At 41.3% G+C, this 24,841-nt stretch overlaps 1 protein-coding gene and 2 pseudogenes across 2 annotated transcripts; 2 read left to right on the forward strand and 1 right to left on the reverse strand.

Annotated features, from left to right (window-relative positions):
* Positions 1-1,933: 1,933 nt before the first annotated feature.
* On the reverse strand, positions 1,934-8,194 carry LOC147640755 (IAA-amino acid hydrolase ILR1-like 4; annotated as a pseudogene). The gene is made up of 6 exons (XR_015268332.1): positions 7,389-8,194; positions 3,641-3,757; positions 3,202-3,516; positions 2,949-3,076; positions 2,377-2,749; positions 1,934-2,286 (listed from the first exon to the last, which is right to left on the reverse strand). The product of XR_015268332.1 is annotated as an IAA-amino acid hydrolase ILR1-like 4 (transcript).
* Positions 8,195-16,157: 7,963 nt separating this feature from the next.
* On the forward strand, positions 16,158-19,245 carry LOC147640756 (uncharacterized; annotated as a pseudogene).
* An 868-nt stretch (positions 19,246-20,113) lies between these two features.
* On the forward strand, positions 20,114-24,218 carry LOC147640757 (IAA-amino acid hydrolase ILR1-like 4). The gene is made up of 6 exons (XM_086814712.1): positions 20,114-20,996; positions 22,274-22,399; positions 22,528-22,842; positions 22,989-23,117; positions 23,317-23,698; positions 23,787-24,218. Exons 1-6 carry the CDS (start codon positions 20,481-20,483, stop codon positions 23,789-23,791), a joined length of 1,473 nt encoding a protein of 490 aa, XP_086670838.1. The 5' UTR covers positions 20,114-20,480; the 3' UTR covers positions 23,792-24,218.
* The last annotated feature ends 623 nt before the right edge of the window (positions 24,219-24,841 follow it).

Below are 24,841 nucleotides of genomic sequence, written 5' to 3' on the forward strand. Positions count from 1 at the left end.
GGTACAAATTCTCATGTTTTCATGTCAATGTCACGTAGATGGAGACGAGTCTTTATTGCTCAAGATTTGTGAGGCCATCTTTAACGATAGTGGCTCCTTATTATCATTGGTACAATATATCAAGTGATAACCATGATAAGCAAGGCCAAGTAATATGGCTTCATATTAGACACACTATTAAATGTGTGGTGTACAATGGCCATTGGAAAATCGCTTGGACAAGAGTGAGTAACACTAACCATAGAGGTGCTTATGATTTTCATAAAAGGTTCCCATTGAACAACACTTTCTATTATAATAAATATTTTGGACAAGATTAGAAAAGTGCTTGGACAAGGGGTGAGTAACACTAACCATAGAGGTGCTTATGATTCTCATAAAAGGTTTCCATTGAACAACACTTTCTATTATAATAAATCTTTTGATACTCTTATGCAGTGTCATTGATTATTGAAACAGTATGCATTGGGGAAGACACCCAAACAGGATTACATAGCGAGGTAAGGCATAAATATATGGGTACTCCAAAATATGGGTGAAGCATATTATATGAAATCTAGAGAAATATTTTCTTTATAGGTGGATGTCAATGTGTATATAAGTTTTGGGATAGCCTCTTAAAGCACCATGTAAAAGAAGGGCAAGTGATTGTAGAACTTTATGCAAAATGTGGAGATTGTGCTATGAAGCCCGCAAATTGAGCATGAACATAGTTTGTATTAATCCTGAAGAGAAGGTTGTAAAGGGTGTCTTCAAGAAGGTGCATTGTAGTTCAATGAATATATTTGTTTATAAATATTCAAGTGATTAGGTTTAACAAACTTTTATGATTATGCCATGATATTATTTTATATATGAATAGAGAGAGAGAGAGAGAGAGAGAGAGAGAGAGATAGAGAGAGATGCATGTTGGGGCTTAAAATAAAATAAGAATGAGAGTTTCAACAATGTTTCTGCTCAACATGTCAAATAATCTAATGAAGTATTAACATTGTATGTATTGTGTAGATGAATTAGGTAGTGTTAAGTTTGTAGACTCAAAAGATCTGTAGGGGTTAAATCAAGTTATATGTACTATGTTAATAAATGAATAATAAGTTTGTGGTCGCAAATGATCAGAAGAACGAGAGAGAGAGAACATGAAGAGCAAGAGAGATGCAAGAGGTGACATGTACAAGAGATAGAGAACATGCACACAGAGAGAGAGAGAGAGAGAGAGAGAGAGAGAGAGGATGCTATCCAAAGAGAGTGAGACTGACAAGGAAAGGTGAAAATGAGTTAAAAAGGGAGAGATAATGATAGACTACTAATGAAATAGAGGAGGGGAGAGGGTGACGGAGATAAGGAAGGGGGAGACAGAGGGAGAGATAATGATAGACTACTAATGAAATAAAGGAGGGGAGACGGGAGAGGGTGACGGAGATAAGGAAGGGGGAGACAGAGGGAGACAAGAGACAAGGGAGAGAGAAAGAGATGGTAAGGGAGAGAGAGAGAGAGAGAGAGAGAGAGAGAGAGAGAGGCAAGGGAGAGAGACGATAGAGAAGAGAGAGAGAGAGAGAGAGAGAGAGAGAGAGAGAACAGAGAGAGACAAGAGACAAGAGAGATAAGGGGGAGAGAGAGAGAGAGATGGTGGGAGAGAGAGAGAAGAGAGGGAGAGATATAGAGACGGTAGTAAAGAGAGGGAGAGGTAGAGGGAGAGAAAGAGATGGTAGGAGAGAAAGAAAAAAGAGTGAAGGAAGAGAAAGTGATGGTAGGAGAGAGAGAGAAGAGAGGGAGAGTGTGTGTATGTGGTGGTGGTGGTGCGGTGTGTGTGTGTGGGGAGTGAGGGAGGGAGGTTGTTGTCCAACAAAACTGGCATGCACATGTAAAGACTTCCATGTAACAGTGCATTTTTTTTGGAGTTTTCTATTATTTTTCCCTAATAAGAAACTACTAAGATTTGAACTAAATTTACAAGAGCTGAAAAATAAGATAAACCACCCTTCTGAAAAGGAAAACAACTCCGGCTACCCTAATCTTGCTTGTCAAGAGGATTGTTCCAACTTGACACATTAACCATCCGATCTTCATTCATTGAAGCTTGACAGTCAGGTCACCTGGTAAGCTCATGCACACCATAGTGACAAGCTTACTCCTTTGAGACCTAAAGTATCAAACGATCGCCAGGGTGATTCATCGTATACTTGGGGAGAAGGGTTTCTTCTGGTTGGTGTGTGTGTGTGTGTGCGTGCGTGTGTGTGTGTGTGTGTTGCGGCGACCGATTGGTTTGAGTGATCAAAAATCAACCTGTATCCAAGCCATAACACAGAGAAACTTACCACCCACCGTAATGGTAGCACACAGTGCGCATATCTCATACAAAAACCATCACAATACCTCGAGAGGCGAGGCCTGCTCAACATATCTCTCCGCAATGGCCGTGTGCATTGCAGCACCGATAGGAAGAGCTTCTTCGTCAAGAAAAAACAGCGGAGAATGCCCCGAGTGAACTGATCCACAGGTCTCGTTTCGCATTCCGATGAAAAAGAACCCACCTGGGATGACTCGTGAAAAAGGCGAAATCCTCTGAGCCCATGATGGGCATCACCTTGATCACATTCTGTTCACCTACAACATCTGCTGCCACAGTGCGTATGTGCTCGTACAAATTCGGATCATTGATGGTTGGAGGATAGAAGGGAAACCCCTTCGACTCCAAGAAATCTACGTCCGCATGGCACCTGTGCACTTCTGCCTGCTTCACTATTATCTGAAAAGCAACAAAGGTAGGTAGTTGTTAGACAATTGTAGGCTTTCCACACTTTTTCGGGTCCTGAAAACACTATGGATTGAAGAAGAAATTGGGATTTTGAATCAACATTTTCTTCATATTTTAACCTCATTATAATTAGGCCTTGCTCCAGCTACTAAGGTGGTGTATCCCTGACACCCAACTCTAATTAAATTACCTCTTTGATTCTCTGCCTTAATCTTTCGAAGCTTTCAGTTGTGAAAGTTCTGAATGTCCCGCCAATCACAACGGACTCGGGAATCACATTGTATGCGCTGCCGCCACAACAGTGGTCACCGACACCACCTGCGAAAGAGGGCACACAACGGGTCTTGACATTGCGCCACAAGCTGGTCCTAAGCATGCGCACAGCTGAATAGACAGAGCTAGAGAGGAGCGCAGCCAGCCTGCAAAAGGCTAGTACAACTAACCTGTGAATCCAGAGGGTTAGACTCACGCGAAATCAAGCGTTGCAAGCTCAAGACGATCGAAGCTGCTGCAACGATGGGATCCACGGAATGCTGAGGAAGTGCCGCGGGACCACCCCTTCCAGTAACGATCGCTTTGAAGAACCCGCAGCCTGCTAAAACGGGGCCGGACCTTACACCCACCACTCCCGTTGGCTGGGCGTGCGTTACATGCAGTCCAAAGATGGCTTCCGCCTCTGCAAGAGCACCTTCTTCGATCATGCGCTTGGCTCCAGCTCCACCTTCTTCAGCAGGCTGGAAGATCAGAATGACTGTGCCCTGATCGAGGCAAAGGATGGGATGCTCAGAGATCAGAGGATGGAGATTATACTGAATCCCTCCTCTGTATTTTGCCTGCAGAACATCATACAAATCAATGTGCAACCAGGAGGGAAATACATACTTGCAACCTCTCAGCGCGCCTATGTAGCAATTTGGCGGCTCCTAGTAGCATCGTCACATGCGCGTCGTCATGCATTCTGCCCGGTATTTTGCTCTTGTGCTCCCACTCCACCGCCTCCTGCGTGAACACCCCCCAACAAAAAAAACATGTGCTCCAATTATGATTTATAATGTTTACACATCGCATCAAGACTACAATGACGTGAATGGTACTATCGTAGACCATGGATCATCACATGTATAATAAGTACTTCATGGCATCATGTAAAATGGGTCACTACTCACATGAAAAGTCCTAAAAGCCCGAACACATAGATGCGCATCGGATTTGGATCGCCTTGTAAAATAACACGCGTTTAACCCTGTGTTTAACGACGTGATAAGCACAAATCACGATTACGAACCTGGATTGGAAGGGCGTCCATGTCTGCTCTGAGGGCCACAAAGGGTGGCTTCCCTGTTCCAATGGTGGCAACAACTCCAGTTTCCGCAACAGGCCACCGGTACTGAATCCCTCATAAGCCAGTTCTGGGTTCTCATGCAAGGACCTTCTCACACTTTTCAACCAGTCTGTAAAAGCTGGCTGTTTGGCCATAACCAGGATCTCACTGGTCGAATTCCGAGCTGTCTCTCGCCCATTGGCAGCGCTAGCCCGGAAGGCGGAAACTGATGATGCAAAGTCCAGTGTTGAGGATTCAAGCCCATCTAGTGTGTAGGAGATCAGACCGTTAATGTCAGTGTAAAAAGAGGAACCCTGGGACAGTAAATGGGCGACTAGAAAAAAAAGCAGGAGAAACGGAGCAGAACCCATTTCAAGGCTATGGAAAAGTCGAAATATTGGGCTGCTGGTTTTCTGGAGGAATGAGAGTTTATTCCGCATGCAAAGTTGCCCACTCAGGTAATTCCGTGCGGGCTAGAGAGAAACAGGGCAGGACCCAGTTGAGAGAAGAACTGGGTTCCAGTTTCAGAAAGTCAGAAATGGGTTGGGAGCATCGTCCACGGTTGCGAAATCTAAACAGAATTTACATCCCACTTATAAAACCGTCCTGTTTTGCAAAATCGGGCGGGAGCTTAATTCAGTTGGGAAATGTAAAGAGAAGGATCCCAATTATTCTATGGTTTGTAAGACAATTGCTGGTTAAGGATGGCTGCTGGCTTCAGATATCCTCAAATGCACTGTGCTTTCTCGAAGAGGAAAAGTATATAGCCGACATACAAAAAAAACCGCCCAAATTGCAGACTGGTTCAACTGGAATCCTGCTCAGTGCTGAGTACAGGCAGCTAGCGAGTGCTATGCTAGTAGGCGCTAGGCAGCAGGCTTTAAAAAGGCATCTTGCGCTGTAGTCTCTGATAAGTCTGATCAATAAGTGAGATATCCCACATGCGTAATAGCCCAACCTGCAAACTGGCTATAGCTTGCTCTCGCTGAGTAGCTGTGCGGCGTCAACATATAATAAATACAAAAGCCTATCCGGCTCTGCTAGCGTTCACTGTTCACAAGATTATAAATAAGCCTTCAATCAAGCCTAGAGGGCTTCTGGCAGATAGCGTACACTGTTCAAAAGAGGGTATGTGGAAAATTGAAATCATATATATATATATATATATATAGATATATATTGTATATGCAAATCTATATATTAGATAGTATATGGAAATCTAATATATTAGATATATGCAAGCTTCTTAACACAAGTGGCGACAGTAATACCAACGCCTGGCGCCTAGCAGTCATTGAGTCAATCTATCTAACAAATTATACATCACAATATACAATACGAGTCTGTGTGGATATACAATATGAGTCTGTGTGGATCACACGCAAATCTCAACCATATGGTGTACACTGTATATAGGTAGTTGCAAGTTGCAACTTAAGAGCTTCCTGGACTCCGCTTCCTGTGCGTGTGGGCCCTGGGGTACGTAAGGGTGAGAGTCTGATGAGAGCACGGGTGAAAATGGAAGACGACCATTTTTTTGGAAGACCAAAATGAAGCTTGGTCTTCCTCTTTAAATTACACATAATGGTAGGTCTTCACTTCACTATGCGTCCCCCAAAAAAAATTGGACTTCCATGTATAGCCTAGAAGCATTTTATACACAAAATCTTTATATTCTTCTATACACCTCGAGTTTGTCTACAAATTTATGTCATTATTATAATTTATGTGGAGTTATATACTAAGTTATGAGATTACAAAAATAAAACTTTTAAAAGAGTTACAATTCAAAAAAACATTAAAAATTAATTTTTAAACACAATGAAAAGAAATACCATTTGTTGAAGCTGCCCATGTTTATTGAATAAAGTTTTTATCCTCTTATCCATCTTGAAAACCATGCCAAAAGATAAGACACTTGAGAAATCACAATAGAAGATAATGTTAAAGTTGAGTTATTTTATTCTTACCTCGATAAGTTTTTCATCTTTGTTGAGAATGAAGCAATCGAGTCTTTCTTCATTATGGATCCACTTCCTCTCTTTCACAAAACAAGGCCTTGGCAAGTGTGATGCAATCATATAGTTCCCCTCCACTAGTACAGTTTGGCAACAAAGAGTAATGCAAAGCATTATTTTCAACAACACAACCATCCTCTCGAACATAGACAAGTGCATGATTGTTGACCTTATTCAAGAACTCTCTATAGTTCTTTGAACCATACCCAAATGGATTACCAAAATACCTCTTTTAAAGGAGCTCAATAATAACATCTAAGGCATTTGCAACATCCGTGATATCCACATGGTCTTTTTGAAACTTCTTAATGAGAATGTTCATTTCATGCAATACATTCACCATAAAATGAATCAAGAATTGCACTTGAAACGTTGTAGCAATGTTATAGAGATTTGCATCACTCTCCTTAAAGTCACTCAGAGGAGGCCGGGCATCATATCCACTAATCTTTTCATAATTTTACACCTTGATAACCATCGAACACTGTGTATCCTTAGAACTTCTAAGGGTTTAAGACTAAATTACCCATGCATGAACTCTATTGGCAAAGCGGCATCCAAAAACCCAAATTCCACATATTTGTCACATGCATCCGAGACCACAAGTGGCTCACAATGAGCAACACAATGTACACCAATGACATGTGGCACTTTCTCTTGCAATTTGGCAAGCACTCCATTGTTTACACCTCTCATACATGAGGCTCCATCGAATGCAAACCCATATCGATGCACGTTCCAGTACTCACATATCGATGCACGTTCCAGTACTCACATAGCCTGGGTTGTAGTGTAATTATTCCGGCTGAAATTCTGAAATCCCGGTTGAAACCTCACAAAACTTTTAATTTTAAGGGATGAAATATGTGTATCTTAGTTATAAATCTTGACATTTGTATGATTTTTTACTGATTTTTAAGTCTAAATCCAAGTTAAACTCAAGCATTGTCTTTAATCTTAAGGGTTGGGAAAAAAAATAATCTAACAGTGCATTGCAGTATCCCTTTTTTTTCTGGAGGGCAATCCCTTAAATGGGTTGTTGACAAGCACCCTTTCTTGTCAGCCTAACTACGTACGTAAGGGACACAGTATCTTACAGTTCCTCGTTGTGTTTGAATCTATGCACTCAGTACCAATCCTCTCAATAAATTTTAAAAACTTAACAGTACCCCTAACGCAGTCCTAAAAGCCCTAGCACATAGATGCGCATCGGATTCGGATCGCCTTGTAAAATAACACGCGTTTAACCCTGTGTTTAACGACGTGATAAGCACAAATCACGATTACGAACCTGGATTGAGAGGGCGTCCATGTCTGCTCTGAGGGCCACAAAGGGTGGCTTCCCTGTTCCAATGGTGGCAACAACTCCAGTTTCCGCAACAGGCCACCGGTACTGAATCCCAAGCTTATCCAATTCTGATCTAATCAGAGCACCTGTTTCAAATTCCTCATAAGCCAGTTCTGGGTTCTCATGCAAGGACCTTCTCACACTTTTCAACCAGTCTGTAAAAGCTGGCTGTTTGGCCATAACCAGGATCTCACTGGTCGAATTCCGAGCTGTCTCTCGCCCATTGGCAGCGCTAGCCCGGAAGGCGGAAACTGATGATGCAAAGTCCAGTGTTGAGGATTCAAGCCCATCTAGTGTGTAGGAGATCAGACCGTTAATGTCAGTGTAAAAAGAGGAACCCTGGGACAGTAAATGGGCGACTAGAAAAAAAAGCAGGAGAAACGGAGCAGAACCCATTTCAAGGCTATGGAAAAGTCGAAATATTGGGCTGCTGGTTTTCTGGAGGAATGAGAGTTTATTCCGCATGCAAAGTTGCCCACTCAGGTAATTCCGTGCGGGCTAGAGAGAAACAGGGCAGGACCCAGTTGAGAGCGTTCTAAGAGAAGAACTGGGTTCCAGTTTCAGAAAGTCCGGAATGGGTTGGGAGCATCGTCCACGGTTGCGAAATCTGAACAGAAATTAGATCCCACTCATAAAACCGTCCTGTTTTGCAAAATCGGGCGGGAGCTTAATTCAGTTGGGAAATGTAAAGAGAAGGATCCCAATTATTCTATGGTTTGTAAGACAATTGCTGGTTAAGGATGGCTGGCTTCAGATACTGTGCTTTCTCGAAGAGGAAAAGTATATAGCCGACATACAAAAAAAAACCGCCCAAATTGCAGACTGGTTCAACTGAAATCCTGCTCAGTGCTGAGTACAGGCAGCTAGCGAGTGCTATGCTAGTAGGCGCTAGTCTGCAGGCTTTAAAAAGGCATCTTCCACTGTAGTCTCTGATAAGTCTGATCAATAAGTGAGATATCGCACATGCGTAATAGCCCAACCTGCAAACTGGCTAGCTTGCTCTTGCTGAGTAGCTGTGCGGCGTCAACATATAATAAATACACTGATAGGCAAACAAAAGCCTATCCGGCTCTGCTAGCGTTCACTGTTCACAAGATTATAATAAATAAGCCTTCAATCAAGCCTAGAGGCAGTGCTTAAATTTGAAGCCCGTTTTGGGCTTCAATGGCTGTGCAGGGCTTCAAATGAAGCCCTACAATATTCTAAAGGCTTCAACCATGAAGCCCAATTTTTCATGCAAGGCTTCAAATTGAAGCCCTCCTAAATCACCAAGGCTTCAAAAAAATATAGTATATAAATTATAATATATATACACTATATAGTATATATATATATAATACTATAGAGTATATATATATAGAGAGAGAGAGATTATGAATCCCAAAATTTTGTATAAGGTTGCAATTTGAAGCCCATTTGTGGACTCCAAAGCTTCATTTTTTTTCCATGAAGCCTTACATTAGGCATCAAATTTAAGGCCTGCCTAGAGGGCTTCTGGCAGATAGCGTACACTGTTCAAAAGAGGGTATGTGGAAAATTGAAATCTATATATATATATATATATATATATATAGATTGTATATATATTTATACAATCTATATATATATATATATATATATATGCAAATCTATATATTAGATAGTATATGGAAATCTAATATATTAGATATATGCAAGCTTCATAACGGAGGTGGTGCGTCGGAGTTTGCAAGTTTTGAGAGCAGAGGTGGTGTTGCAAGTTATACGTTGGAGTTTGCAAGTTTTGGGTTTTTGGTGGGTGTTCCACTATGCTAATTTTACCAAAAGTTGTTCCTATTCTACTGCCCACTAGTTGCTAAACCCAGTTCAGAACTATTAACAGCTGCGTCTCCAGAGTAACTGCAGGCAGAAGAACTGCAGGCAGTGGATGGAACTGTTTGAAAAAAATATCTAAAGTTAAATTTATGGCTGGCCTAACCCTGCTGATTTCGTGCCAGCATTAATAGCACAAGTCCGCTCTCTCCCGTCTTTTATTGGGTTGACCCGTCTCTCGCATTTCGGTCCTCCCCCCTCTTTGTCTACCAGCCCTCGCACTTTGCATTCTTTGATCACAAGTGTAAGAAGAGACTTCAGTCTTTTTTATATACAATATAAATATAGAATGTTACAAAGCTAGAGATATTCCATTATATATATATATATTAAAAATCTTGGGCCGATGGAGACACAGCCTAACGGTAAGGTGTTGAAGTCCCATGCATGAGGTGTTGGGTTCAAAACTTACTGGTTGTTGACGGCGGTATGAAAAGCACACACGCACATGAGCACAATAGATCCCCAAAAAAAATCTTGGCTTGAAAGTAGAAAGTACACATGTTATCACATTGCTCACACAAGAGAGATTTGAACATATACCCTGGGGGACTTTCAAAATCCATTTAAACCATACTAACACCCGATCGACATATCTTCACAAAAGGAGAGGAAAGCATTAATGCTTCTCACAATAGGAAAAATGTAGCTTTCTTTATTGGTAGCTAGCGACGAAAATGATGGAGCCGTATCTTATGACCTTGATTTTTTGAAAGGTTTAAACTATTTTTCTTGGGGCTTCCGAGAAGGATGGAGCACCCAAAACAAGTAAAAATTATACCCCGAGCACTAAGAGCTGCGTCTCACCATGTAGGCTTCTACAAAACCCCATAGTTATGTGTCTGTGAGATGCGGAGCCACGTCTCACCATGCAGGCTATGACAAAATATAATCTCCCAAGATCATTAAAATTTGGGTCGCATCTTTGTTGATGATTGTGCTCGCATACTTCGAAGTGCTACAAAAAAGATTTATGAGTCATCTCTGCCTACCAAAACATGTGGAAAATAAGAACTTGTTTCATAAAATTATAGAAAGCTTCATGTTTCTCACATTCATTTACTTAAACTTTTCATGTGGTGCGACTCAATCCTAGAGTTCTCTCGCTTATTACTTCTCCAAAATTCAGGATGCCTATCCCAATGTGACGCAGCTTCACGTTTCTCACTTTCATTTACTTAAACTTTTCATGTCAATCCTAGAGTTCTCTCACTTATTACTTCTCCGAAATTCAGGATGCCTATCCCAATGTGACGCAGCTGTGAACCCTTGGGAAATGAAGGTTTTAGTGGGGGTAAGGAGATTCTACTGTGAAAAAGCAAATAAAGTCCTCACAATTCTCTTGTTTTTCTTGAAAAAGAAAACTACTACTCCATATTTTCTTTCTTCAACTTTGCAATTCCACAATCCTACAGCCAATGTGATAGAGCTCCACACCCTTGAGAAATGAAGGTTTTAGTGGGGGTGAAAAAGGGAAGTCCTCCCAGTTCTCTTGTTAAAAAAAAAAAAAAAACAACTTCCCCTTATTTTCCTCCATCTTCACACAACCCTAGCAAGAATGGGGCTTTAAAGCAAGCCTGCTAGGCTATTGTGGCTCATGATACAATGATGGTGCCCATGTGCTTAGGGTTCTTTCTCTTCTCTTTGAAAGTTTATTTACCAGCCCTCATCTTCGTATATACATATGCCTCTCACAACTTTTGAGTGCCCTTACTTAAAAGGGTCCTCATTTTAAGGTTAAACTTTTGGCTTCTATAACATCAATAAAATCTTCCTCATTTGGAAAGATATCGATACACTAGGCAATGTGGAAAGCTTCAACTTTGCAACACGTCAAGGTGGGTTATTAGTGTGTATGGATGGTTCTCATGAATTAAATCTATGGGAACAAGCACTTAGAACCCTAAACCCTTGGAAAAAATGTATAATTTATGTGATTCATCACATAAATGCACACAACACTTTATTGAAGTGCAAGTGCACTTCACAACATGCACACCAAAATCTTTGTATATAATGCCTACTCAAAACACTAAAATGTGACCATAAAAATAGGCCATCCTAGGTTTGATTAAAAAATGCATAGAAGCTATATGACCGGAAGGTTTGAAACTTTATTGCTATAAAAACTAGGTTGTAATTTCCATAAGTTAATTCTTGCACACAACAAACTCATGGTGGAAACAATCAAACACATCACTCAGTTGTGGCTTCATGATGTTAGTAGTAGTTTTACTTTTAGACCATTGTCTCTTAGTTATAACCTTCATGTTGCTATCATATGATATGATGATTGCTATTGTATACTTTGCTAACACTTTAAGCATGAGGTTGACCTTGTATATGGTCCTAAAAGTATTATCCTTTAAATATAATGGATCTTGCTTTGATTCACCTAGTGCTATAGAGCATTTGTAACAAGTATAATTACTTTTATGGAATAGAATGTTCTATCTTAGGCTAGCTATAAGACATGTGTTGTAACTTTTATACATATGCACTTGCCATTGTCCAATTTTTTACATATGCACTTACCACCATGAAAAATTATGTAAAAAGAATAGTTGTGACTACAAGAAGATATTGTGTAGAAATCACTACTTATTGATCTCATTGCATTAGGTATTCCTTTGGTGTAAATTCACATTAGTAGCTCTTCCTATTCACTCATTATATTTAAAACATGTGAATAAGCATCATTATATAGTGCATGTAACCCGTGCGCTCAATCATTTCTCGCGTGACCAACTCTCAAAATGCCCAAAAGTAATGAAGAAGCCAACGACCAGTCCACACTGTTTCACTGCATGAACGCCAACGAGCCTGCATCCACACTCGAACTCTGGCCCCTCACGCACCATAGCGCATGAAGTACCTCTTCGCAATATGCGGAATCTACATGCACAATTTACAACACCACGTGCATTTCGTGGCCTTAGCTCATGGCGCTTGTGACCACAAAACAGTATAACCTTGGAACCAAACTACTAAAAAGTTACAAATTGTAATTGATGATTACCATTTGGTCTTGAAGCTCACCAAGTAGAAATCATTGTCATATCCTCCTATTTTTCCCCAGTTCCCTCAATAAGTAGAAATAGCTTTAATTTTTTGAAACTCATACAACATCTAGCGTGTATGAAAGAAATGAAGAGATCTTTGGTAACTAAATTACCAAATTATAACTCAAAATTTGGAATATGTTGCTGTAATTTTACGAAAAATCTCAAATTTATACTATGATTATAACATAATATGGTTTTCATGTACTTGTAATCATACACTAGGCTTCAAAAGTTAAATTCGCCTCTTCAAGCAAATGAGACGTACTAGGTTCGAATCTACTCACCCCCAGCCTCGATGGTGATGGGCCTTGCCATTGCTATCTGTGTATCCTCTCTCTCCATACCAAAAAACAAAAACAAAAATTAAAAGCTACAGACAATGAGCAAGAGAGAGAGGGAGATAGGGAGGAGGCTTGGCTTAGTAGGCAGCTCAAAGAAAGGGGAGGGACGAGGAGGCTCGTGTTTCAATAGCCGCTCAAAGAAAGGGGAGGGACGAGGAGGCTCGTGTTTCAATAGCCACTCAAAGAAATAGGGAGGAGGCTCGTCTCATTAGAGAGGGAGATAGGGAGGAGGCTCGTCTCAGTATAGGCAGCTCAAAGGAAGGGGAGGGACAAGGAGGCTCGTGTTTGGTGGAAAGTAGTATGCTAGGTTTAACATCTTTGGCGCCACTGTGTCGAGGAATGAATTTAGCTTATGGTCCTCCACTTTGTTCATTTGCTAGTGTAAATCCACCGATTCGTTGCTTGATTTTGTGCTTGTTTTTATTTGTTGATGGTGAATCCATGGAGCATTGAAGGTTGATCGAGCATTGGAGCTTTCAGATCTTCACCGAATGCAGGAGAACTAAGTAAGTGCTCAACATTGTCCTTGACATTCATGCAACTCTTTGATTTTTTGTTTCTCTTTTATCAAGTTTTTGCCTTAGCTTAATCAATAAATTAATCTTAATTAGTTAGGTTTCATTAAGCATTATAGGCATCAATAGATAGCTTGAGACTAGGTCTAGCTCTAGCTCTCTATTGATAGATAGCTTGAGACTAGCTCTAGCTCTCTATTGAATCAAAAACATAAAAAAATTGGTGGAAAAATACCTAAATTAACAAGAATAGGGGGAAAAACCAAGCGAAGATCACATTTTGCTGGTAGTTCTGAGAAGCGAACCACCATTCCCTTTATAGGCCACGACGGTGGCACATCTGCCATGCCTGTTCCCTTCTCATTGGCCAAATCTAAGAAGATATTTAGCCTTGAATGTGGCAATTGCATTAAAAATAGAATAACTGTATTAAATTGGGCATAAAGAGAATTTAATTGCATTTAACCAAGTTGGTACAACTGAATTTGTTAGGGAATATAGTGGGTGAGTTAGGGAATATAGTGGGTGACTGTCAGACCTGCAACCTTAAATTCCCTGAAATCCCTTGAAAAATCTTAAAAATCTCTAAATCTGACAGTGCCACAGTCGTTCTTTCTGTGCCACGATAATTGTGAGTAGTTTTCTTTTTCAAGAAAAACAAGATAATTGTGAGGACTTTATTTGCTTTTTCACAGTAGAATCTCCTTACCCCCACTAAAACCTTCATTTCTCAAGGGTTCATAGAGCTACATCACATTGGGATAGGCATCCTGAATTTCGGAGAAGTAATAAGAGTGAGAACTCTAGGACTGAGTCACACCACATGAAAAGTTTAAGTAAATGAAAGTGAGAAACGTGAAGTTGCATCACATTAGGATAGGTATCCTGAATTTCAGAGACGTAATAAACAAAAGAACTCCAGGATTGAGTCGCACCACATGAAAAGTTTAAGTAAATGAAAGTGAGAAATGTGAAGCTACGTCACAGTGTGATAGGCATCTTGAATTTCGGAGAAGTAATAAGCGATCTCGAGAACTCTAGGATTGAGTCACACCATATGAAAATTTTAAGTAAATGAAAGTGAGAAACGTGAAGCTTTCTATAATTTTATGAAACTTCTTATTTTCCACATGTTTTGGTAGGCAGAGATGACTCATAAATCTTTTCTATAGCACTTTGAAGTATGCGAACACAACCATCAACAAAGGTGCGACCCAAATTTTAATGAGCTTGGGAGATTATATTTTGTCATAGCGTGCATGTGAGACATGGCTCCACATCTCACAAGCTTGTAGCTATGGGGTTTTGTAGAAGCCTACATGGTGAGACACAGCTCTTAGTGCTCGGGGTATAATTTTTACTTATTTTGGGTGCTCCATCCTTCTCGAAAGCCCCAAGAAAAATAGCTTAAACCTTTCAAAAATCAAGGTCATAAGATATGGCTCCATCATTTTCGTTGCTAGCTTACCCCACAATAAAGAAAGTTACATTTTTCCTCTTATGAGAAGCATTAACGCTTTCCTCTCCTTGTGAAGATATGTCGATCGGGTGTTAGTATGGTTAAAATGAACTTTGAAAGTCCCCCAGGGTATAGGTTCAAATCTGTCTTGTGTGAGCAATGGCACGTGTGTGTGGGTGATAACATGTGTACTTTCTACTTTCAAGCCAAGATTTATTTTTGGGATCTGTTGTCCTCATGTGTGTGTGCTTTTCATGCCGCTGTCAACAACCAGCAAGTTTTGAACCCAGCACCTCATGCATGGGACTTCAACACCTTACTGCTAGGCTATGTCTCCATTGGCCCAAGATTTTTAATTAAAAAACATAATGGAACATCTCTGGCTTTGTAACATTCTATATTTATACTGTATATAAAAAAGATTGAAGTCTCTTTTGACACGTGTGATCAAAGAATGCAAAGTACAAGGCCAGGTAGACAAAGAGTGGGGAGGACCTAAAAGAGAGAGACGAGGGGAGAGAGAGGGGGGGGACCGAAATGAGAGAGATGGGTCAACCCAATAAAATATGGGAGAGAGCCGACTTTTGCTACTAATGTTGGCAAGAAGTTAGTAGGGTTCCAAAAGAATAGGCTAGCCATAAATTCATGGTTAACTTTAGATATTTTTTTTCAAACAGTTCCATCCACTACCTACATTTATTGTGGGGACGCAACTGTTAATAGTTCTGAACTAGGTTTAGCAACTAGTGGGTAGTAGAATATAGATAGCTTTTGGTAAAATTAGCACAGTGGAACACCCACCAAAAACCAAAAACTTCAAACTCACTCTGATGTATAACTTGCAGCACCACCTTTGCAATTCAAGGTTTCTCATCCAGTGCTAAAAATGGAAGTCTTCCTAGGTAATCTTGGGTCCTTGAAGCTGCTATAGACGTCTTTTAAAAAAATTGGTTTGCAAAAGAAAACCAAGCTCCATATTTGGTCTTCTAGATGGGAAGACCAAAATAAAAATGAATTTTGCTTGGGAAGACCTAGGTAGGGAGAAGGCTTCCTGCATTCGGAAATATATGAGTAATTTTTTTAGGACCAATATAATTTTTTTAGGACCAATATAATAATAATGTGTGTGTGTGTGTGTGTGTTATTCAAAAAGCATGATATCTTTCTACCCTTACAAAGCTTCAAAAGAGGAGTTGTGAATTGTGATGTATAGTTAATCTAGAATCAATGTGTGATTTTATGAAGGAAGGATAATAATCATAATGGGCTACATGCCTACATGATACATCATACACATGGCATGGCATAATTAAAGCTTCAAATTAAGGCATTAAGGCTTAAGAAAATGAAGTAATGGTCATATAATGCACCGTAGAAGGCCCTGCATGCCAACACCTCGGGAGTCCAAAGTCCACTGCACTGTGCAGTGAATGCACACTCGCAAGTTTTAGTTAAAACGGTGGAATATATTAGAAAAAAATATGGTTACAAGGTCCCATGTGGAAGGTCCATGGGAGACACTACCACCTGATGAAACCTTCAGCAAAAGAGGGTACACACCCTGAAACAAAATCAGAAACTGAACTAAAATCAGAAACTGAACTAAATCAAATCATGAACTGTTCGGCCAGCCAGCACCAGTTAAAGGTAAAGATCTTCAGAAGAGGAATTACAGCAGGAATTACACTCGCAAGTTGCACTACTGCGCATTTCAACTACCGGCTGCTGGAGCTCCACCCCATCTACTCATCGTTGCGCCTCCACTAGTGAGTTGTGATTGAACCATGACTCCTTAGTGCTCACCGTTCAACAGGCTAGCTGTTGGAGCTCCACCCCATCTACTCACCGTTGCGCTTCCACTGGTGAGTCGTGAGGCTGAACCATAACTCCTCAGTGCTCATCGTTGGGCCTCCACCGGTGACTGAACCATATGGCATAACTCCTCTGCTTGTTGGCGAGCAGTCGGGCCCCGCCCAACGTCTGCCAGCAGTCAAGACTCCTCACTCAACACCAAGTTCCAACTGCAGCAAAATTTTTTGTCCGCCCACCAGTAGTCAACGCCAACTGCAGCAAAAGTTTCTGTGTGTGTGTGTGTGCAGATGCCCACTGCTGCCAGGTGTTGATCTTCTTCTCTCCACCAAGTCGTTCTCGTCGGCAAAGCTATAGATTCATCCTTCATGTATCTCCTCCTCACACTCAATTAATATCCATAGTATGCAACACGTTAATGGCCCCTTTGCCCTTTGCTATAACCAATACTGCATCTATCTCGTCGTTCTAGTGGTACATGTATAGACAAATTAGAGCATTGGTCGTTCTCGTTCGCCAAAGCTATAGATTAATCATTCGTCGTACTCGTTTAGGAAACCTGCGAGTCCGCCTTTTCTATTTAAAATAAAGGGTTTTCTCTGTATCTATGTACATTGTATATAATAATGGAAGAGAATGTGTGTGTGGAAGGTCCATAATCGAGCTTCTATGTACATTGTATATAATAATGGAAGAGAATGTGTGTGTGGAAGGTCCATAATCGAGCTTCACCAGACTCTGACACCCTCTCCTACAGGCTGCAATCAGCGAACTTTGAAGCTCCTTCTCATTGAAGTTTACTAGGCTCCACGCTCCACGCTAACCTTCGCTGGACCACACCACCCAGGCCCTGCCAGCAAAGCACTCTTCCACAAAGTTTTCAGAGAGTAAGAAAATGTTCCTTTTTTTAAAAGATGAAATCGGCTTTATATTAAGAGAATGTCTGCTCATGTCTCAAGATAACTAAAGAATATGTGTCTCATGCGTTTATGATAACTAACGCTCATATCTCAAGATTGTTATGTGTTTATTTAATCATATAATTCATTAAGATAGACTTTAATCTTCTTTTAATAGGTCTCAATTATCATCACATAAATGAAGCAAATACCAACAAGACATCTCGGATTGGAAGACCTAGAAATGATCCTAGGCAAAAAGAATATCAAGGATACTTTTGGCCTAAAGTGAAGGGACGCCATTAACTTGAACGAGGAAGTTGTTGAAGCAAGTTCTCTTCGGGAGGAGGAACATGACAATGTTGAGCCGCTTGAAAAGAAGGTAAGAACTTTCATTCCACAATGGAAACAAATACATACGTGGGCACGTCCTTTTTCTGAAAATGGAAAAGTAAGAGTAAGATACTTATGGTGTAAAGAATTCGGAATGAATAACCCTTATGGTAAAGAGAGGGCTACAACCATTCAGCTTCCCGCTCTTAATAAGCATGCGGAATCGGATGTGCATAAGCTAGCTGCCCAAAGGTGGAGGCTCAAAAGCCACAAAGATGTATTTCCAATTGAAAAGCATGTAGAGCTTATGGTTGATGCCGAGAAAAGTTGCATCATAAGTGTTATGCAAACAATGTATTTCATTGCGGTTGAGGACTTGCCTTTGGACTTTTTCAAGTCTCAATGTCGATACATGGGTACTCCAAGAATGCCCATCAATGATGAGTATTTTGAGTATTCCCCATATACCAATAGAACTTCCGGAATGGAGTTTCTTAGAGCCGCAAGAGAGAACTATTGGGGAATCCTTAAAGCCACCATTGGCAAAAGTCCATTCTTTTTGGTGTTGATCGATGATAGTATGGATCTCACCTTGGAAAAGCACATGATCCTGTATGTGACTTACCTAGAAGATGAATTGCAATGGTCCATGTGCTTGCAAGTTTGTGGCTTTACTCTTGTTGGATGATGGAAAAGCCCAAACAAAGTTCAATACATTGATGACTCTCTTAGAAGAAATGGGCTTGTCTCTTGCGAAGCTCATTGGGTTTGCATCTGATGGAGCCTCATGTATGAGAGGTGTAAACAATGGAGTGCTTACCAAATTGCTAGAGAAAGTGCCACATGTCATTGGCGTACATTGTGTTGCTCATTGTGAACCACTTGTGGTCTCGGATGCATGTGACAAATATGTAGAATTTGGGTTTTTGGATGTCGCTTTGCCAATAGAGTTCATGCATGGGTGGGTAGGTCCACACAACGTCACAAGAATCTCGATAGGTTGATGAAGGCATTTAGTCTTAAACCCTTAGAAGTTCTAAGGATACATAGTGTTCGATGGTTATCAAGGTGTAAAATTATGAAAAGATTAGTGGATACGATGCCTGCCCTCTTGAGTGACTTTAAGGAGAATGATGCAAATCTCTATAACATTACTACAACGTTTCAAGTGCAATTCTTGATTCATTTTATGGCGAATGTATTGCATGAAATAAACATTCTCAATAAGAAGTTTCAAAAAGACCATGTGGATATCACGGATGTTGCAAATGCCTTAGATGTTATTATTGAGCTCCTTCAAAAGAGGTATTTTGGTAATCCATTTGGGTATAGTTCAAAGAACTATAGAGAGTTCTTGAATAAGGTCAACAATCATGCACTTGTCTATGTTCGAGAGGATGGTTGTGTTGTTGAAAATAATGCTTTGCATTACTCTTTGTTGCCAAACTGTACTAGTGGAGGGGAACTATATGATTGCATCACACTTGCCAAGGCCTTGTTTTGTGAAAGAGAGGAAGTGGATCCATAATGAAGAAAGACTCGATTGCTTCATTCTCAGATTTTGTGTATAAAATGCTTCTAGCCTCTACTTGGAAGTCCAATTTTTTTTGGGAGATGCATAGTGAAGACCTACCATTAAGTTTCAAGAGGAAGACCAAGCTTCATTTTGGTCTTCCAAAAAAATACCAAGGGAGGTCTTCTATTTTCACCCGTGCTCTCATCAGACTCTCACCCTTACACGCATCCACCTGACACCAACGTACCCCAGGGCCCACACGCACAGGAGACGCAGTCCAGGAAGCTCTTAAGTTGCAACTTGCAACTACCTATATACAGTGTACACCATATGGTTGAGATTTGCGTGTGATCCACACAGACTCATATTGTATATCCACACAGACTCGTATTGTATATTGTGATGTATAATTTGTTAGATAGATTGACTCAATGAATACTCGGCGGCAGGCGTTGGTATTACTGTCGCCACTTGTGTTATGAAGCTTGCCTATCTCTAATATATTAGATTTCCATATACTATCTAATATATAGATCTATATATATATATAAGATTTCAATTTTCCACATACCCTCTTTTGAACAGTGTACAATATCTGCTAGGCTTGATTGAAGGCTTATTTATAATTTTGTGAACAGTGAACGCTAGCAGAGCCGGATAGGCTTTTGTTTGCCTATCAGTGTATTATATGTTGACGCCGCACAGCTACTCAGCAAGAGCAAGCTATAGCCAGTTTGCAGGTTGGGCTATTACGCATGTGCGATATCTCACTTATTGATCAGACTTATCAGAGACTACAGCGCAAGATGCCTTTTTAAAGCCTGCTGCCTAGCGCCTACTAGCATAGCACTCGCTAGCTGCCTGTACTCAGCACTGAACCAGTCTGCAATTTGGGCGGTTTTTTTTGTATGTCGGCTATATACTTTTCCTCTTCGAGAAAGCACAGTGCATTTGAGGATATCTGAAGCCAGCAGCCATCCTTAACCAGCAATTGTCTTACAAACCATAGAATTGGGATCCTTCTCTTTACATTTCCCAACTGAATTAAGCTCCCGCCCGATTTTGCAAAACAGGACGGTTTTATAAGTGGGATCTAATTTCTGTTTAGATTTCGCAACCGTGGACGATGCTCCCAACCCATTTCGGACTTTCTGAAACAACCCAGCTCTTCTCTTAGAACGCTCTCAACTGGGTCCTGCCCTGTTTCTCTCTAGCCCGCACGGAATTACCTTAGTGGGTAACTTTGCATGCGGAATAAACTCTCATTCCTCTACAAAACCAGCAACCCAATTCGACTTTTCCATAGCCTTGAAATGGGTTCTGCTCCGTTTCTCCTGCTTTTTTTTCTAGTCGCCCATTTACTGTCCCAGGGTTCCTCTTTTTACACTGACAACGGTCTGATCTCCTACACACTAGATGGGCTTGAATCCTCAACACTGGACTTTGCATCATCAGTTTCCGCCTTCCGGGCTAGCGCTGCCAATGGGCGAGAGACAGCTCGGAATTCGACCAGTGAGATCCTGGTTATGGCCAAACAACCAGCTTTTACAGACTGGTTGAAGAGTGTGAGAAGGTCCTTGCATGAGAACCCAGAACTGGCTTATGAGGAATTTGAAACAAGTGCTCTGATTAGATCAGAATTGGATAAGCTTGAGATTCAGTACCGGTGGCCTGTTGCGGAAACTGGAGTTGTTGCCACCATTGGAACAGGGAAGCCACCCTTTGTGGCCCTCAGAGCAGACATGGACGCCCTTCCAATCCAGGTTCGTAATCCTGATTTGTGCTTATCACGTCGTTAAACACAGGGTTAAACGCGTGTTATTTTACAAGGCGATCCGAATCCGATGCGCATGTATGTGTTAGGGCTTTTAGGACTGCGTTGGATGCCTTAGGGGTACTGTTAAGTTTTTAAAATTTATTGAGAGGATTGGTACTGAGTGCATAGATTCAAACACAACGAGGAACTGTAAGATACTAGGCTGACAAGAAAGGGTGCTTGTCAACAACCCAGTTAAGGGATTGCCCTCCAGAAAAAAAAGGGATACTGCAATGCACTCTTAGATTATTTTTTTTCCCAACCCTTAAGATTAAAGACAATGGTTAAATTTAACTTGGATTTAGACTTAAAAATGAGAAAAAATCATACAAATGTCAAGATTTATAACTAAGATACACATATTTCATCCCTTAAAATTAAAAGTTGCGTGAGGTTTCAACCGGGATTTTAAAATTTCAGCCGGAAAAATTACACTACAACCCGGGCTATGTGAGCACTGGAACGTGGATCGATGTGTGTTCAAAAACTTAAGGCCTTTAGGACTACATCCAGACCAGTGAGGTCTAGCCCTTGAAAGTTTTTTTTTTAACCTTTAAAATTAAAAGCAATGCTTAGGTTTAATCAATATTTAAACTTGAAAATCACTAAAAATTGTACAAGTGTAGCGATTTATAATTAAAATGTATAAATTTCATCCCTTTTAACTTAAAGGCAATGTCGATTCTAACTAGGAAAATTACACTACAAAATCGATTGCTAGTTACATTACCAAACCGAGTTATGTGAGCATTGGAAGGTCACTAGGAAAATTACACTACAAAACCGAGTTATGTGAGCACTCGTGAGGTCACCCATTACACATCACGAGAGACTTTTCATGTGAGTAGTGACCCATTTTAGATGATGCCATGACGCATCTCACTTATTATGCATGTGATGATCCATGGTCTACGATAGTACCATTCACGTCATTGTAGTCTTGATGCGTTGGATGCCTTAGGGTACTGTTAAGTTTTAAATTGTGAGCACTCGTGAGGTCACCCATTACACAATGAAGCATCATCACGAGAGACTTTTCATGTGAGTAGTGACTCATTTTACATGATGCCATGACCCATCTTACTTATTATACATGTGATGATCCATGGTCTACGATAGTACCATTCACGTCATTGTAGTCTTGATGCGATGTGTAAACATGATTTCTACTCATAAATCATAATTGGAGCACATGTTCTTTTTTGTTGGGGGGTGTTCACATAGGAGGCGGTGGACTGGGAGCACAAGAGCAAAATACCGGGCAGAATGCATGCGTGTGGGCACGACGCGCATGTGACGATGCTACTAGGAGCCGCCAAATTGCTACATAGGCGCGCTGAGAGGTTGCAAGTATGTATTTCCCTCCTGGTTGCACATTGACTTGTATGATGTTCTGCAGGCAATATACAGAGGAGGGATTCAGTATATATAATCTCCATCCTTTAATCTCTGAGCATCCCATCCTTTGCCTCGATCAGGGCACAGTCATTCTGATCTTCCAGCCTGCTGAAGAAGGTGGAGCTGGAGCCAAGCGCATGATCGAAGAAGGTGCTCTTGCAGAGGCGGAAGCCATCTTTGGACTGCATGTAACGCACGCCCAGCCAACGGGAGTGGTGGGTGTAAGGTCCGGCCCCGTTTTAGCAGGCTGCGGGTTCTTCAAAGCGATCGTTACTGGAAGGGGTGGTCACGCGGCACTTCCTCAGCATTCCGTGGATCCCATCGTTGCAGCAGCTTCGATCGTCTTGAGCTTGCAACACTTGATTTCGCGCGAGTCTAACCCTCTGGATTCACAGGTTAGTTGTGACGCTCACTAGCCTGTGTCAACTCATTTGCAGGCTGGCTGCGCTCCTCTCTAGCTCAGTCTATTCAGCTGTGCGCATGCTTAGGACCAGCTTGTGGCGCAATGTCAAGACCCGTTGTGTGCCCTCTTTCTGTGCAGGTGGTGTCGGTGACCACTGTTGATGGCGGCCGCGCATACAATGTGATTCCCGAGTCCGTTGTGATTGGCGGGACATTCAGAACTTTCACAACTGAAAGCTTCGAAAGATTAAGGCAGAGAATCAAAGAGGTAATTTAATTAGAATTGGGTGTCAGGGATACACCACATTAGTAGCTGGAGCAAGGCTTAATTATAATGAGGTGAAAATATGAAGAAAATGTTGATTCAAAATCCCAATTTCTTCTTCAATCCATAGTGTTTTGAGGACCCGAAAAAGTGTGGAAAGCCCACAATTGTCTAACAACTACCTACCTTTGTTGCTTTTCAGATAATAGTGAAGCAGGCAGAAGTACACAGGTGCCATGCGGACGTGGATTTCTTGGAGAAGGGGTTTCCCTTCTATCCTCCAACCATCAATGATCCGAATTTGTACGAGCACATACGCACTGTGGCAGCAGATGTTGTAGGTGAACAGAATGTGATCAAGGTGATGCCCATCATGGGCTCAGAGGATTTCGCCTTTTTCACGAGAGTCATCCCAGGTGGGTTCTTTTTCATCGGAATGCGAAACGAGACCTGTGGATCAGTTCACTCGGGGCATTCTCCGCTGTTTTTTCTTGACGAAGAAGCTCTTCCTATCGGTGCTGCAATGCACACGGCCATTGCAGAGAGATATATTGAGCAGGCCTCGCGCATGGCCGCCTCTCGAGGTATTGTGATGGTTTTTGTATGAGATGTGCGCACTGTGTGCTACCAGTACGGTGGGTGGTAAGTTTCTCTGTGTTACGGTGGATACAGGTTGATTTTTGATCACTCAAACCAATCGGTCGCCGCAACACACACACACACACACACACCAACCAGAAGAAACCCTTCTCCTCAAGTATACGACAATGGGCGCATCAGCTGCTGCAAACCTCTCAGCTTCTCTGGATCCCAAGAACAAAGCTCAGCACAAAGAGGATGCAGATGGACGGATGGGATTGTACCTGTACCTGCGCACCATGAATCACCCTGGCGATCGTTTGATACTTTAGGTCTCAAAGGAGTAAGCTTGTCACTACGGTGTGCATGAGCTTACCAGGTGACCTGAATGAAGATCAGATGGTTAATGTGTCAAGTTGGAACAATCCTCTTGACAAGCAAGATTAGGGTAGCCGGAGTTGTTTTCCTTTTCAGAAGGGTGGTTTATTTTATTTTTCAGCTCTTGTAAATTTAGTTCAAATCTTAGTAGTTGCTTAATAGGAAAAAAAATAATAAATTCCAAAAAAATGCACTGCTACATGGAAGTCTTTACATGTGCATGCCAGTTTTGTTGGACAACAACCTCCCTCCCTCACTCCCCACACACACACAACTCACCACCACCACCACATACACACCCTCTTCCTCTCTTCTCTCTCTCTCCTACCATCACTTTCTCTTCCTTCACTCTTTTTTCTCTCTCTCCTACCTTCTCTTTCTCTGCCTCTCCCTCTCTCTACTACCATCTCTATATCTCTCCCTCTCTTCTTTCTCTCTCCTACCATCTCTTTCTCTCTCCCTTATCTCTCTTGTCTCTTCTCTCTCTCTCTCTCTCTCTCTCTCTCTCTCTCTCTCTTTCTTGTATCTCTTCTCTATCGTCTCACTCTTCCTTACCTTTCTCTCTCTATGTCTCTCCCTTACCATATCTTTCTCTTTCTTCACTCTTTTTTCTCTCTCTCTCCTACCATCTCTTTCTCTCCCTCTCCCTCTCTCTACTACCATCTCTATATCTCTCCCTCTCTTCTCTCTCTCTCCTACTATCTCTTTCTCTCTCCCTTATCTCTCTTGTCTCTTGTCTCTCTCTGTTCTCTCTCTCTCTCTCTCTCTCT

Source organism: Cibotium barometz, chromosome 2, assembly GCF_041138505.1.
Source record: "Cibotium barometz isolate CiBa-2024 chromosome 2, ASM4113850v1, whole genome shotgun sequence".
Classification (NCBI taxonomy): domain Eukaryota; kingdom Viridiplantae; phylum Streptophyta; class Polypodiopsida; order Cyatheales; family Cibotiaceae; genus Cibotium; species Cibotium barometz.

Excerpts from the sequence above, each read along its gene's own strand:
- LOC147640757 (XM_086814712.1), top strand. The coding sequence starts at position 20,481 with ATGCGGAATAAACTCTCATTCCTCTACAAAACCAGCAACCCAATTCGA. Across the intron at positions 20,997-22,273 it reads TGGACGCCCTTCCAATCCAG|GAGGCGGTGGACTGGGAGCA; the intron begins GTTCGTAATCCT and ends GTGTTCACATAG. Across the intron at positions 22,400-22,527 it reads GGCGCGCTGAGAGGTTGCAA|GGCACAGTCATTCTGATCTT; the intron begins GTATGTATTTCC and ends TGCCTCGATCAG.